General features: G+C 40.6%; 2 protein-coding genes across 2 annotated transcripts in view; both read left to right on the top strand.

The window, feature by feature from the left end:
- Positions 1-1,594: 1,594 nt before the first annotated feature.
- On the top strand, positions 1,595-10,108 carry copb1 (COPI coat complex subunit beta 1). Its single transcript, XM_085454642.1, has 22 exons — positions 1,595-1,750; positions 3,199-3,351; positions 3,761-3,990; positions 4,154-4,323; positions 4,405-4,519; positions 4,636-4,728; positions 4,828-4,965; positions 5,106-5,225; positions 5,439-5,546; positions 5,663-5,809; positions 5,939-6,084; positions 6,243-6,339; positions 6,424-6,584; positions 6,690-6,810; positions 6,909-7,136; positions 7,618-7,797; positions 8,133-8,277; positions 8,386-8,505; positions 8,627-8,772; positions 8,994-9,083; positions 9,368-9,523; positions 9,859-10,108. Exons 2-22 carry the CDS (start codon positions 3,261-3,263, stop codon positions 9,916-9,918), a joined length of 2,862 nt encoding a protein of 953 aa, XP_085310768.1. The 5' UTR covers positions 1,595-1,750; positions 3,199-3,260; the 3' UTR covers positions 9,919-10,108.
- A 2,490-nt stretch (positions 10,109-12,598) lies between these two features.
- Positions 12,599-16,125, top strand: part of rras2 (RAS related 2) — a 28,707-nt gene continuing 25,180 nt past the window's right edge. Inside the window, exon 1 of the mRNA XM_085454621.1 lies at positions 12,599-13,184. Coding sequence (XP_085310747.1) covers positions 13,083-13,184 — 102 coding nt within the window. The 5' untranslated portion in view covers positions 12,599-13,082. The remainder of the gene's footprint in view (positions 13,185-16,125) is intronic.

Here is a 16,125-nt window from a genome sequence, read left to right as displayed (position 1 = left end):
TACAGAGGAAACAGAGAAAACTCCAACAATCAGATGACCGCCTATGAGCAAGTGCTTTGGCAACAGTGGGAAGGAAAAACTCCCTTTTAAATGAAAGAAACCTCCAGCAGAACCAGGCTGATGGATAGGCAGCCATCTGCCATACTGGTTGGGGGTGAGGGGAGGAAGACAGCATAAAGACATGCTGTGGAAGAGAGCCAGAGATAAATAATAAGTGGTGTATAAACACATAGAACCTGACACCTCAAAAAGTAACAATAACAGTGCCACGTTACTGTACATGGGAGCATTATTCTTTTACTGGGCGTTATTCTGCCATAAACCTACTGACCAAATAACTGCTGTTTAACAGACTTTTAATGGGACTTGTCTATTCACCATCTGTGCGTATAAAATCACTTTCAGTCATGGAAATTATTAATAATTAAATAATTAAGTATTCAGATTTTTAAAAATATATCCTAATAGTCTCTTTGCTTTGGTGCTGTTGGCCATTGATTGATGCATGACTGAAAAGTGATAATAATGGGTGGATGGAAGATTCTGAGGCACTCATATGATTCACTCAAGTCTCTGCCCATCCAATGTGTTACTAAAGTAAACACTAAAACCTTCCACTGGAGGGTGCTGCATACTGTTATTGTTAAGGTACTCGTGTTTTAATTCGGGGTCCATCCATACACGCATTATCTATGCCTGAGCAGCTCTTGTAGGTGTAGTGTGTAGGTGGTTTATCAAGGTGAGATTAGGCAGACTTCAGCAGGTGGGTATTACTATTAAAAAACACATATGTTTTTGAAAGGAGACCTGTAGATACCCAAAGTCTCAATTAGCATGTCTATCAAAGCCATCATCATCACTTTTTCTTTTTTTTCTTTTTTCTTTTTAACCAAATTTTTAGTTAGCTTTCCAAGTTGACAAAATAATTGTAATTTAAAAAAAAAAAATCTAAACTATAGTTTTTATTTTTTTAAATTCGTTGACAAATCTACTGTCAAAAAATATTTATCCCCAAAATGCTAACTTTAATAATTTGATTTTAAGTATGTGTTCCGCGTAATTTCTTACATAACTGTAAAATGTAAAATGTAAAATTTTATGGAATATGGTCTAATTAAATGTACTTGATTGGTATGCATTCAGTTTATACCCATTACTTTTTTCTTAATGATTCATTATTTGGATACATAAACTGTTGATTTTATATATTTCATTTGCATTTCACTCAACATTATTGCTTCATGTTTATGAGGGCAAGAATTATTTATTCATTGTGTTGTTTTAGTTTAATTTTAGTTAACTATAATGCCTTACTTACTTACAAAACAGCTTAAAAAAGTAAACGTATCTCAACCATAGAAACAAGGTGACAGACAACATACATAACAATATATTCATTTAAAGTTGGCAGTATAAGATTAACGGCCTTTCTCGTGTTATTGTTAAGCAGAAAGAGAGGACCAGCTTGTTAGATTTTCTTTTTGTTTACTGATTGATTTTATTTTATTTTATTTTATTTTATTGTTTCATTTTTTTGCGTTTGTGTTGCACAGGCGTTCGGTTTGAGCCTTGTGGCGCACGGTAGCAGTGATGTGGCTCTCGGTAAAGTAATCTTCCACGTCACTAGGAAGTAGTGCAGAGCCGAGGGAGTGAGAGCTCGCCTGCGGGAGCTTTTGAGAAATTTTACAGATGTAAATATCTCAAACTGCACATCGAAGGTCACCTGGGAGGATAATAGTCCTGCAGATAGGTAGGTTTTGGGACTTATTTTTAACCAACATGAGTGACATTTGTTTCGCTGTCTGGTGGTAACTCATAAGCTCGTTAGCTAACGTTACTGTCCTCCATTTCATTGCTAACCGAAGCAAAAGCTAAACTCCTGTCAGCTAATTCTTGATAGTCAGCAGTTGGTTCTGTGTTTTAACCTAGAAAAACCAGCTTTGGGGACAACTAACTAATAAAAATGAGCAAAACCTTGCTATTTTAGCATTTTTGTCTTTACGCATGTATCGCCATTTAACCTGTTAGAAAGCTTATTAGCTACGTGTCACTATTTTTTGACTTGTTAGCTTATGCTGTTTTGTGATGAAGGCAACCAAGATTTTCCGTAAAAAGCAGCTGAAAACTTTGATCTGACTTTAATTTTGAGAAGTAATTGTCGTTTTCAGGTTTAATCCAGACGTAGACTGAACACCAATCACCTGGTTCTCCAGGTTTCAGCTAGTAGTATGTTTTGCAATTCAGTTGTAGCTCTATAGCTAAATTCTAAAGCAACAGAAGTTAGCACAAAGTGCTTTACTGACACACTCATTTGTAATACAGGTCTCCTAGAACCCAACTAAAAACATGGAACTCACAAAAACAGACGGCAAAATAAAACTGCAGTTAAGGAGAAGCGAGAAACTAAGAATAAAAACATAATTAGATTTCAATATTGGTAAAAACATCCACACACGCACAAAAAGCAATGGAAAACATTTGCAATACGTTTGGCCAAATCATGATGAACTCTACTAAAAGCAGCTGAAATTGGGTATACCTTAGAGGTTCTTGTCCGGGAAGCCAGACTGCTTCATCGACTAGGGGCAATAACGATGGTCCAGTCACCTTAAGTTTTTAGGTGAGAAGATGGCACTTTGAGCAGTTGTTGGGAGGATGACCTCAATGACTTGAAGGCAAAATATCACAGATTTAAAAGATTTCGATATATAGTGCAACCAAATCCACAGAAGGCCTTAAGAATGTGTAATATAAGTTTAACATTTATCCAAAACTGTACCCAGTGCAGCTGAGCTATTAAGGGAGTGGACTGATGTGCTGTAGTTTCTGAATATCTACAAGAGAAATTCTAGGACAAATTTATCCTACCACAGATTACCAGGGAAATGCTATTTGGAAACAGAAAAAAATGTGTACAAAAAGGCAACAACTTGATCTGACTAACTCAAACTACCACAGCTTTTATTTCAGATATAGATCAATTATAAGTATAGGACTTTATCAAATTGTGTGTATAAAATCTATGTGCTTTTATCTTGTGTGGAAACATGTTGATGATCATAGTAGCATAAACAAAGAGGAAGAACTGGCAAACGTATTCCATGAGATTAGGTTAGTTTTGACTTCACTGAGATTTTTTCACCAGTGTAAATGTTTTCTCCATCACTGACGAAATCTGTTCTTTTTCTGTTTTCATAGGTATTATCCAGTGAGCAACATACATTTGGATTCTTCTAATCTGATACAAGCACAGCAGCAAAATGACGGCTGCAGAGAACGTTTGTTACACTCTGATCAATGTTGCCTCAGACTCAGAGCCCCCTTCTGAAGTCAGCCTAAAGGCAGATCTAGGTAACCATTTGCTGTAAAGTTTAATAACTTACCTCAATATACAGTACAAAGGGAAAAATAGCCTTTCTCCACTTTTTTCTACATCTTAATGCATTTGTGATGTATGAGTGTTATTTTTATAGGCCATTATATAATGTCTGGTTTAGGGGAAAAACAGTTCAAATCTTTTTTTTATAGATTAATTTTGATTCAAAGAAGTATTGTTGATGTATGACATCAAGCTTTGATCAGGATTGGTTTAACTTTTTTTGCATTAACGTGCAAATAAGTCAGTGTCCTTTGGGGGGTAAAACCTCACAACGTCCTTTGAGAGTTTTTGGTGAAGTTTAGTATCAGATGAATTTAATTCGATGAAGACTAGTTTAAATAATAACTGATTGCTATGCTAAATATAATAATCTTTCTTTAGAAAAGGGAGAGATCAAGGCCAAAACTGAAGCCTTGAAGAAGGTCATCATCATGATCCTGAATGGCGAGAAGTTGCCGGGACTGCTGATGACTATAATCCGTTTTGTGCTGCCGCTTCAAGACCACACCATCAAGAAGCTTCTGCTGGTTTTCTGGGAGATTGTTCCCAAAACAACTCCTGATGGCAAACTCCTTCAGGAGATGATCCTGGTCTGTGATGCCTACAGGAAGGTAATCTAAGTGATATACTATCAGCTGCTATAAACAGTGCATTTTTAAATATACACATCAGGTTACACTATTTATTACTGCATAACTATAGCAATGGGGGAAAACTAAAGGTTAAAAAAAATCAGTTCAGCAATTCTAATTTTAAATATTTCTTCTATTTCAGGACCTGCAGCATCCCAATGAGTTCATCCGTGGCTCCACTCTGCGTTTCCTGTGCAAGCTGAAGGAGTCTGAGTTGCTTGAGCCTCTCATGCCAGCGATCCGGGCCTGCCTGGAGCACCGCCACAGTTATGTGCGCCGTAACGCTGTCCTGGCCATTTACACAATCTACAGGTACTAGCTGCTAAATATTATAACGTATAAATTTTGAACTGTATTCATCATGAACAACAACCAGCTCTGTTTGTTTTGTAGGAACTTTGAACATCTCATCCCAGATGCTCCAGAGCTGATCCATGATTTCCTGGTCAATGAGAAAGATGCCAGCTGTAAGAGAAATGCTTTCATGATGCTGATTCATGCAGACCAGGTCTGTAGCATATTGTCTGTTCTTTTCTTACTGTTTCTACTTTTACTTTTAGTCATACAGTAAATATGCCAAAGGTCTATCTCACACCTTGTCATTCATGCATTTATATGTTGCAGGATCGAGCTCTGGACTACCTCAGCACATGTATTGACCAAGTTCACACTTTTGGAGACATCCTCCAGCTGGTTATTGTGGAGCTGATTTACAAAGTGAGTCACAGCTTGTGGTGGTCATATCTAAACCTTTTAGCACAATGGATGATTTCACATCCAAGTTCTTGTTGTTTTTCTTTTTTCCCCCTCTGTTAGGTTTGCCATGCTAACCCTTCTGAGCGTGCCCGTTTTATCCGTTGCATTTACAACCTGCTGCAGTCTTCCAGCCCGGCGGTTAAGTATGAGGCTGCTGGCACCCTTGTAACACTCTCCAGCGCTCCCACAGCCATTAAGGTACGTCATCAGTGTTTCAGTGGTTGTGTGTATGTCTTGTATCATTTATACAGTGCTTTATACATTGTATTACGTTTAGATAGATTGGTATCTTTGCTTTATTAAAGCCTGTATGCATTCTGTGCTTTGTTGGACTCTAGGCTGCTGCCCAGTGCTACATTGATTTGATCATCAAGGAGAGTGACAATAATGTGAAACTGATCGTTCTTGATCGTCTCATCGAACTGAAGGAGCATCCCACTCATGAGCGTGTGCTCCAGGTACGTCTCATAATGGCTTTTATTAGTTTTTCTAGCACTTAAGAAATAAAGTTGTTAGTGGCTCTTTCACTACAGAAACCATAAAAGGAAAGGAATGGTACCCAAAAGAAGTCTTTTTGAGATCATAAAATTTATTAGAAAATATACAAAAATTGTTATGTGTCAGTACCAACTGTGTTAAAAATTGGGTCTCACTAATACGTTTTCATTCAGGACCTTGTGATGGACATCCTGCGTGTTCTAAGCACTCCTGACCTGGAAGTCAGAAAGAAGACCTTACAGCTGGCGCTGGACCTTGTTTCATCCCGTAATGTAGAAGAGGTCTGTTGACATTTGCAGCTTTTGTGTATTTTTGTTGTTGCTTTTTTTGTTTTTGCATTGACACCTAGAAAAACTGGAATACAGTGTTAAAGTAGTGACTTCTGTCTGGCTGCTAGTTGGTGATTGTTTTGAAGAAAGAGGTGATCAAAACAAACAACGTAACAGAGCATGAAGACACTGATAAGTACAGGCAGCTCTTGGTGCGCACCCTCCACTCGTGTAGCGTGCGTTTTCCTGACATGGCAGCCAATGTCATACCTGTGGTGAGTTTCCTCTTATTTCCTTTTAAGATTCTCGTGATATCTTTAGATTTCTAAATATACATTTTTATCATAAATGGTCTTTAAAATAAAACATTTTCTAAACATTTTCTATATGTTGATGTTTTACAGCTGATGGAATTCTTGAGTGACACTAATGAGGCAGCTGCTGCCGATGTGCTGGAGTTTGTGCGGGAAGCCATTCAGAGGTTTGACAACTTGAGACCCCTGATCATCGAGAAGATGCTGGAAGTCTTTCATGCCATCAGAACTGTCAAGTAAGTAATCCTGATGAGTCTAAAGAGCAGATGAAAGTCAATTCGTGGTTAAGAAACCATTGTATAGGCTGTGCTTGCTAAAGGGAAGTCACTACTTACTCTTTGATTGTGTAGCACTGTGATTGTTTATAAAGTTCATCACAATTGTCCTGTTTCAGGATTTACAGGGGGGCACTGTGGATCTTAGGAGAATACTGCAGCACCAAGGAAGACATCCAGAGTGTGATGACAGAAGTTCGCAGGTCCTTGGGAGAGGTATGTTTGTTCATTGTTGTCAGAATTACAAGTAACGCACGCTATTTTGATTAAAACGTTTATAATTGTCTCTCCCCGGGACAGATCCCAATTGTGGAGAATGAGATTAAGAAGGAGACCGGTGAGGTGAAGCCAGAAGATGAAGTGAGCGCAGCTCCAGCTCAGAAACTTGTGACAGAAATGGGCACTTATGTGACACAGAGTGCCCTCAGCTCCTCCAGGCCTTCAAAGAAGGAGGAAGACAGGTAAACACTGGACATCATGGAGGAAAAGCATTTTGCTAACACTGTATACCCTTCATTGTGCTGAATTTTCCATCCACCTCGCTCATTAAGAATTTGTTGTTCCAGACCTCCACTCAGAGGCTTCCTAATGGATGGAGACTTCTATGTGGCAGCTTCTTTGGCCACAACGCTGACCAAAGTGGCTTTGCGCTATGTTGCTCTTGTTCAAGATAAAAAGAAGCAAAATGTAAGTTATTCTTCCTTCATTTCAATAAAAGCACTTTTAATAATTTGCCCTACCTTTGCTTCTTCTGACCCCTGCTGTCTTGGTGCCCCCCCTTGCAGTCTTTTGTTGCAGAGGCCATGTTGATCATGGTCACTGTGCTGCACCTGGGTAAGTGCTCTCTGCCCAAGAAGCCAATTACAGACGACGATGTGGATCGCATCTCACTGTGCCTGAAGGTCCTGTCAGAGTGTTCACCACTTATGAATGACATTTTCAACAAGGAGTGTCGCAGATCCCTGTCACACATGCTGGCTGTCAGGCTGGAGGAAGAGAAGCTGTCACAGAAGGTAATGAAAGTTGACCTAAAACTCACCAACCTCGTTACACAGAAAATGAGCAAATTTTTGGTGCCAAATTTAATACGAAACCTGTGATATGTTTATAAGCCAACTTTTGTTTTCAAGAGCCTGCACCCTGATAGTTCTAAGGAGGAGTGTAGTAATATCACACCCCTAGATGATCATTTAAACCTGATGTGTATACACATAAGACTTTTGGGACTGATGGAAAACTTTTTTTTTTATAGTGCACCAGTTTCTCTTGACAGCAGCATTGTCTCTGTCTTTCCAGTTTCTCTTAGTTCTGCACAATAACATCTGTTTTTATTCTCTTTCTGTTGAACAACTGTTTCTTATGTCTTTTTTGTAACTTGCTATGCTGTGTTATTTTCACTATACTAGACTACATTATAGATACTTTTGTTGTTGTTCCATTGGGGTTGTTATTTCCTCCAAAAATAACCACATGTGTTTCTTCTTCTGACTACAGAAAGAGTCTGAGAAACGCAATGTAACGGTCCAGGCCGACGATCCAATATCCTTCATGCAGCTCACGGCCAAAAATGAGATGACTTCCAAGGAGGACCAGTTCCAGCTCAGCCTGCTGGCTGCTATGGGCAACACTCAGAGGAAGGAGGCCGCCGATCCTCTGGCATCGAAACTCAACAAGGTGCACCATACTTAACCCCTAAAAGCCTTTCCATAAAAGGAAACTGGAAATTAATGTGAGAGATAATGTTGGAGTAGTGCTTTTGAACAGAAAAAGAGGGAAAGGGACTGATTATTGCTGTTTGCGTGCATTTCAAGTTTACGGCTTAGTCTAACTTATTTACTGTTCATATTATTTCATATTATTGGCAACATGGCAGCAACCGCTGCTGAAGCCCTTCTTGTGCACATGCTTTGCTTTTAATAGGTTATTAAAAGATAATAAACTAGTGTTTAGGGAGTGCTTGTACTAGGTTGTTTATTAATCATTAAATGAATGCATTTTGTCCAACTTAGGTGACCCAGCTGACGGGCTTCTCAGATCCAGTCTATGCTGAAGCCTACGTTCATGTGAACCAGTATGACATTGTGCTGGATGTGCTGGTGGTCAATCAGACCAGTGATACTCTTCAGAACTGTACACTTGAGCTGGCCACTTTAGGTTAGTGTAGTTTTTTCAACTTCTGTGAAAATATGTTTTTTTTTCTCTCATTTAAGCTGTACACATTTGGGTTTCTACTATAATGTAATTCAACTTTCTGTCCTGCAGGCGATCTTAAGTTGGTTGAGAAGCCTTCACCTTTAACTCTGGCACCTCATGATTTTGCTAACATCAAGGCCAATGTGAAGGTGGCATCAACAGAGAATGGCATTATATTTGGAAACATCGGTAAAAGAATTTTTGACTATTTTTAGCATCACATCTCAAGTCACACCTTTTTTTCTTTCTTTTTTTTCTCTAAATGCATTTTTTAAATTAATTGTGGGGATGTCTGGATTCTTCTTTTCAGTCTACGATGTGTCAGGAGCTGCTAGCGACAGAAACTGCGTTGTCCTCAGCGACATCCATATTGACATCATGGACTACATCCAGCCAGCCTCCTGCACTGATGCAGAATTCAGACAGATGTGGGCAGAGTTTGAGTGGGAAAACAAGGTAAACTTAAGGGGTTAAAACACATTCCTGAAAGCTGACTCGTTTTGCAAAAAGTGGGACATGTTAAAAGTTCTCTCTCTCTCTCTCTCTCTCTCTCGCTCTCTCTCTCTCTCTCTCTCTCTCTCTCTCTCTCTCTCTTTTTTTTTTTTTTTTTTTTAAATGGGTTTAGTTGATGCACATTCAACTAACATTGAGCACTGATTGTCCTTTCTTTATTGTAGGTGACAGTGAACACCAACATCACTGAGCTGAACGAGTATCTCCAGCATATCCTCAAGTCCACCAACATGAAGTGTTTGACTCCTGAAAAGGTTGGTATGAGAACATTTTGTAAACCACAGACTAAGGAAAGTAAACAACCTTTTAAATCTTGGCAGCTTTCCCAAATACAAATAACAAGGGTAATTAAAATTTTTGGCACCAGTGCACATCGGAAAGAATCATTAGCGGCCGTATAGCAGGATAGTTTCTTGTGCTGACTATATAAAGAATATATGTAAACATAAGACATGCCAGTGCTTCCTTATAAGATGAATGTGCAGATACTGTGATGTTGTTTGTTGTTCTTAACCAACGTTCTTCTCTCATAAACAAGGCTCTGTCTGGCTTCTGTGGCTTCATGGCGGCCAACCTTTATGCTCGTTCTATCTTTGGAGAAGATGCCCTGGCTAATGTCAGCATTGAGAAGCCTTTCCACCTGGGGCCCGATGCACCTGTCAATGGACACATACGCATTAGAGCTAAAAGTCAGGTAGGTCACAGCTGCCACACCGTGAACTCTTAAGAATCTGAGAGGTAAAGGCTAGGTGGACTTTATTTCCCCTCAGTAAAGCAATGCATCCATTTGTAAAAATATCACATGACTGATTTGATTTGAAATAATTGATCAGTTCTGCAAGTATTTGCACAGTGACACAGTTTTTGCCTCTCTAAAGTACCCCAAGTGTGGACTTTCATCCTTAAATGCACGCAGTTAACAAAAAATTTGCATTTATTAATCTCCAAATGCTGATGGATTTCACTGTATTTTAAATATGCTAATATGTAGCATGTGTCGCAGCTAACCCTCTTTCCTTTGTTCCACAGGGGATGGCCCTGAGTCTGGGTGACAAGATCAACCTCTCCCAAAAAAAGGCAAATGTCTGAAACAGCTGCTGTTCTGTGTCACCTAACTTACTGTTTGATAATCGTCATAGCAGATATGAACTATTATATGGTCAGTTACTTCTGTGCTCTATATTTTTTAACATCACCTCTTTCTGAAAACTACATCTCAGCAATGTGCTTTCGCTGTCCTGTTTCATTTTCAATAAATGTATTGAAATAATGTCCAAAAGATGCTCTGTGGTGTTTTCATTGAGTTAAGAGCCTTTTTTTCTTATTAAAACCTCATTATTTTTATTTTTTTTATTTTTATTTTTTTTCAAAATAGTGCAATTTACAAATGAAACTTAAGACAGTATATGCAAAAGATAGGGAATTCCAGTTCAATTCAGTAAGAAAAGGGTAAAAAAATTCTCTAGTACCTCCCAGAACCACTAAGGTTCATATTGAATTTGATATTCTTAAAGGCATAAGACGGAAAAACATCCAAACTAAAACAATGATCTTTAAATAAGTGTGTACCCTTTTTATAGGGTCAGTATAAGGCTTCCTGGGGTGACTGTTGATGAGATTTGGTGCTTTATAAATAAAATTGAATTGAATTTTGGAGATGGCAGGGAGGAGCAGTGGTTAGTAATAGGTTTGAATCAGCTGGCTGGAGCCTTTCATTGTAAAGATTCTAAATTGGGCATAGGTGTGAGTGTGACCGGTTGTCTGCTTGTCCCTGTGTTATCCCTGTGACAGATTAGCAACCTGTGCAGGGTGCACCCCACCCACTGTGACAGCTGGGAGCATCTCCAGCACAACGGTAACCCAGAAATGTAGTTGGACTGTATGCCTTCTTTTGGAAAATATGGAAAGTTGTGCTGTACCTGCCTTAATGTGCATGACAGTAGATGTTTAGTAATAATCTTTAAAGAAGCTGTTACAATTACCTAAAGGACGTTGTGCCCCAAAGTGAAGAGAGTGTCTAGCTTGTGATGGTAGCTCTGGGATCTAATTAGAATTCCTCAGATTCCTTCCACAATATCTCCCACAGTGGGGTAACTGATTGGAATTTGTACTGCCAGTACCTCTAAACTGACGACATCACCTTGAAAATGTCTGTCTACATGCATAACCTGGGCAAGAACATAAATTCTTTTAACCTCAGGTAATATATTGCCAAGATTTGAATTGAACTCTGAGTCATCTGCAAGTTTCACTGTCAGCGTGATAATGAGATGGAGATAGATTAGTGCTGGCACAGGCCTCCATATTCCACTCGTCCTCCAGTTTATTATTTATGAGTAAAGGGATATTTCTGGCAGTAGGCCAGATTAAAGGGTCACCACCCCAGTCATACATTTACAGTATCTGTAAAAATCTCCCCCCAGGGTTTTTAGATAAAGGCTGAAAGGTGGCGTTGAGGTCAGACCTTCAACTGTGAAAATAAACAGCCAACTCCAACTGCCGTGTGCACAGCACAGACTGTCTGGTTCGGGTATAGTTATTATGAGAATCACAGCTACACCTTCTAACACAAGGCATGACTTTGGCATTGTGCTTTTGGGTGATTTTCTTGCTTTGCCACATCAATATGTAGACACAAAGTGTTCATGCTAAACACAGGATCACTGTCACAATTCCTCCAAATTTTAAGAAGGTTTGGGTGATATAATATTTTGTATTATATTTTAAAACCACTCTGGTACGACTGAAACTGACAGCACTCACCATGTAAACCATTTGGAGGGAGTCTTGATGCATGCTCAATCATCCAGTGGGTAGTTTCAGTCATTCTGCAAATGTACTGTTTATAAGATTGGGGAAACCTGCAGTCAGCTGAGACTGAAGAAGTCACTTGGATGAGTGACGAAACGTTTCTCCCACAAAACGCTACGTCCAGATGAACAGAATCAACTTTTGGAGATTTGGAGGGAGTTTTTTTTAAGGCCCCGCGTTTTCTCTTTTCTGACACCGGGTGGCGCCACGGGTCCCAAAGCCATGTGGTGTTTTATGTTTTGTTGTTGTTGTTGTTTTAATGCAGTTAAACATTGGATTTAGCACGAAGTGAGACACGATTTACGCGCTGACAACACAAGTAGGGACTTTTGCGCAATGAAATAAAAGGTTGTAATTTAGACGAACTGGTACGAGTCCGTTTCAACAAGGGAAAAAACAAAAAGAAAACACAAATCACAGTCCACCACTTTCAATTTCCACCTGCGTGATGAGTTATGACGCCGCATATAAAGTGCACACATGTGCGCATTTTATAGTAAATTGCGGGGCAGCAGCAGGCGTGTGTGCAGCGTGCAGAAATACTCCTGCAAACATCACTTTTACTGCATTTCCTCCGTTTGCTTTATCTGTCCACAAAACCTATTTTTCCCCACTGTGCTGGAAAAGGTTGTTTTTTTGTTTTTTTTTAAATAATTGAATATTAAAATAAGTGATTTTTTTCTAATTAAATCTATCTAAAATTGGATGTCGCGCACAGCACAAATAAAATGTTTAAATCCGACTAAGCTGTGGAAATATTGTAGATAACATATCAAGAAACGTCACCCTGAGTTTGTTTGTTTTTTTTACAGTTTTTATTTTTTTATTCATTGGACTGAAAAGTAAAGAAACTAGTAACTTCCAGCATGTTTAAACCATATTTACGTTGCGACGACGACGGCCACGGGGCGCGTTATCGCTGCGTAATTGGCTGTAATTACAGCGAGCAGACAGCGCAGAGCCATTTGAGGACAGGAATGTGACTGCAGGGTGCATGATATTAGTGTCAGGGCAGAGCTGCAGAGTGGGTTGAGGTCTACTTGCGTCGGTGTGTGTGCGTGCAGGAGGGTGTTGAAGCAGTTTGCAGACTGCCTCTAGAAACAGCCCCTAGCGTCAGACATCAGTATTAGCCTGGCTGATTACTCTTAACTATCGGATCAGCATCTTGAACGGTGCAGTGTTGGCGAGCCCGAAACGCGGTCAGGCGTATGGACAGTCGGTGGTAGCTCCGATCGGGATCCCTCTTCGTTTACATCCCTACAACTAAATAAAAAGAGAAAGGGGGGCTGCTGCACAGGCGAGACTGTTTCGGCACGTAGCTGGCCTCTGTATCTGCGTTCCGGTGCCTCCAACTACGAGGGCCTCTTCAGTTTACAGGGGGAAAAGTGGGTGTTTGCTGCTTCACTGGTGTTTCGGCAGCGGCAGCGGCGGTGGTGTCCTCGATGGCAGGCTGGAAGGACGGCTCGGTGCAGGAGAAGTATCGCCTGGTTGTGGTCGGAGGAGGTGGCGTCGGGAAATCAGCCCTGACTATCCAGTTTATTCAGGTCAGTAGCGGTAAACCTTGCAGTTGAAGCGAATGTAAGCCTCGCTCTGATTTCCACGCTCGCCCGAAAAAACACGGCCAAACAAGGAGGGAGAGGCCGGACACGGGTTCCGTCCGTAAACGGACACCGGGGTCTGTTTTTCCTCACTACTTTGCCGAGGCCTGCGACTGTCGGACGGATGGGGAGGTTTTGGAGAATTAAACGTCTGTCACTTTAACGCGACGATTTCCGAGAGGACCACTTCCACTTTGCAGTTTGTACAGCCGCTAGTCATAAGAGAAAGGAAAGTGGGTCTTTGGAGCTTAAAGAGTTGTCCTATTTTCTTGTACCTAAGTTTCCCTACAAAGTAAAGCAGCGGATTTAGAGTTCGTGCTAAGTTGTTAGAAGTCCTGTGATTTTCTTTGAGAGGGGGTGCACTGGCCCACCAAGCCACACAATGTAATACTTCAAATAGAAGGATGCAAAAGCTGTACAACGTTGGTACATTGGTGTCTCTCTGTGTCACTCTCAAGAGGAAAAAGTGCGTTTGAGTTCTTTTTAAGTGCCACCAAAACGGATCCTCCAGATCTCACTGGAAATATGTGAACTAGACAGAGAAAATCCGTTCAGGTTGGGTGACTGTAAAATAAGCAGCAGCTGCACAAAATGTCCAGTGAGAGATGATTAACTTTTGTGCTCTGATGCAGAGTCTCACCAGGTCTGCTGGTTAACCTCGTTTCAAGCTGAAACCAAAGGCAAGCAAGCGCACTAATATAGATAATCTATAGAAATGAAAGGTTGCTTCCACCACTCTTAATCAGTTTTACAGCAGCCTGCTTGAAGAAAACTTGCTGGGTGTCACATATAAAAGGCGTGTAAACAGTTTACCTCCCTGTAATGCCTGGTTGCATTCCAGCACAGTGCAGACACTGCTCTGACCTTCCAGGCTTTCATAATCGCCATTTAGGAGAGGGCCCAAACACACACACACACACACACACACACACACACACACACACACACACACACTGTAAGAAAGAGATGACATTCTTTGCCCTTTGCCTTGTGTGTGTGTGTGTCCCACCATGGTGTCACTGTGTTACTGATGCTTGCTCTGGATTGCAGGAGACAAGACAGGCAGGCAGCTGTGTGTCTCCACACTGACAGACAATAGTTGGGGGGGTGGATTGTGAAGCTTGTGAGCAAATGTGTGTGTTGGGTGGGTGGGGGAGAGTTGTATCCTAATGAGGGTTCAAAAAGCTCATTAACTGCATACCAAGTAGGAAGGGATCAGATAGACCTGAACTGGGTGGAAACACTTGAGATGTTATGGTAACACCACTGGAATAACGCTGATAATGTCATTGTGAATTTTCTCATTTGTAGTTTTGCTTGTCATATGTAATAATCGTTTAAAACGTGCTTCATATATGCACGAGGTGGGCCTGGATTTAGTAATAAAGTTTTCTCTAAGGTCTCACAGACTCATTTTCAAATCAGCTAACTGACTGCTGACTGAGGATTTTGCTTGGATGTCCCCTTTTCAGTTAATCACCGTGTGTGTTTTTCTTACTGCCGGCTTGCATGTCTTGTGCCGTGATGGTGATAGAAATAGTAGGGTTAGGGGAGAACTGACAAACTCTTCAGAGGTTTCAAGAAGTCGCCTGCTGTGCTGTGTTGGGGTGGACCTGACAGCTGATTGTGAAGTCGAGGCGATACTCAGAACTATGCTGAGTGTTGTGAGTTTGAGGGTGTGTGTGTGTGTGGTGGTGGGGTGGGGGTGGAGGGGTCGGAGGGTGTCTGAGTCAGCCTGGATGGGTTAATGGTCACGGACCATGTGGAATTTGGCCCTTTGGCAGAGGAAGTCCCTCTACTGCTGCTCTTAGGGCCTCCTAGTTCTGTATGGAAAAACATGACCTGCTTCCTGAATCACTGGAATTCTGTGCACGTGTGCGTTTGTGTGTGTGTGTGTGTGTGTGTGTGTGTGTGTTAGTTGTCACTTTGACTAGCACTAATTTTAGTTTTATGTGTTTTACCAAAAACATAAAATACTTGATGAAGTGACTGCAAGTGTCTCAAGTCTCAATATATCCCAAATACCCTTCTTTGGTTAGATTTCTCTTTAGCAAACGCTCTTTTTCAACTAATAGATTTTTCCTACATTGCTCATTAATGTGCTTTTAATCACCTTCATGGTATGAAATATTGCTCATAGTTTTAGCCTCAGCTGCTGGTGAAACAGGTTAACGTCATTTATTATCTTGTCAGTAACCCTCTGAGGTCAGAGTCGTCATCAGTGACAACTCCAACCCTAACCCTGACCCACATCCTGTACTATCAGAACTTGTTGTTCTACGGTTTCAAAAAACAATTGTTCCCTCAAGTGTTTGGAATTGGGGAACAAAAAAAAAGTTTGGATTTCTTTAGAAAAGTGCGGTGGGTTATGGTTAGGATTGGGGATCATGACAGATTAAGACTGTGAAGATCTACTTCTAATAAACCAGTAACAATGAGATATTTATGGTATTATGTTATCTACTTCCATTGGATCCATATATTTAGATCATCCTCTTGTGGCATCACAGTTTAGAATTTTGTTTGTGTGCTGAAATGTTTATCGTTGTTGTTCGTGTGTTGGGGTGGCTGTGGGTGACCACAATGCACCAGCACAGTAGCATTTTTAAAAGCACTTCGTCAATGTGGCCAATCATCTGATGTCAGCTTTTATATTTATTCCGCGAGCACATTTTAATCACTTGCTAGTCCTAAGGTGTATTAGCTAATGTTGATCTTGAGGTTCCCGAGCAGCTCAAATAAAAGACTTTTTGGGGAGTCAGAACATGAAAGATGATGTCGCTAGCAATAACAAAGAGTGGCAGGTCCCTGGCTGCTGGCCACCCTAATGCCAAGCATTAGACTCAAGTTCAAATAGCGTTAGGATGACATAACATTGAGTCATCTG

This window comes from Copadichromis virginalis, linkage group LG1 (assembly GCF_057382275.1).
Source record: "Copadichromis virginalis isolate Kocher_CV1m ecotype Utaka linkage group LG1, C_Virginalis_male_GT1.1, whole genome shotgun sequence".
NCBI classification, from domain to species: Eukaryota; Metazoa; Chordata; class Actinopteri; order Cichliformes; family Cichlidae; genus Copadichromis; species Copadichromis virginalis.
Note: the sequence above shows the minus strand (reverse complement) of the source record. Positions and strands in the feature narration are given on the sequence as shown.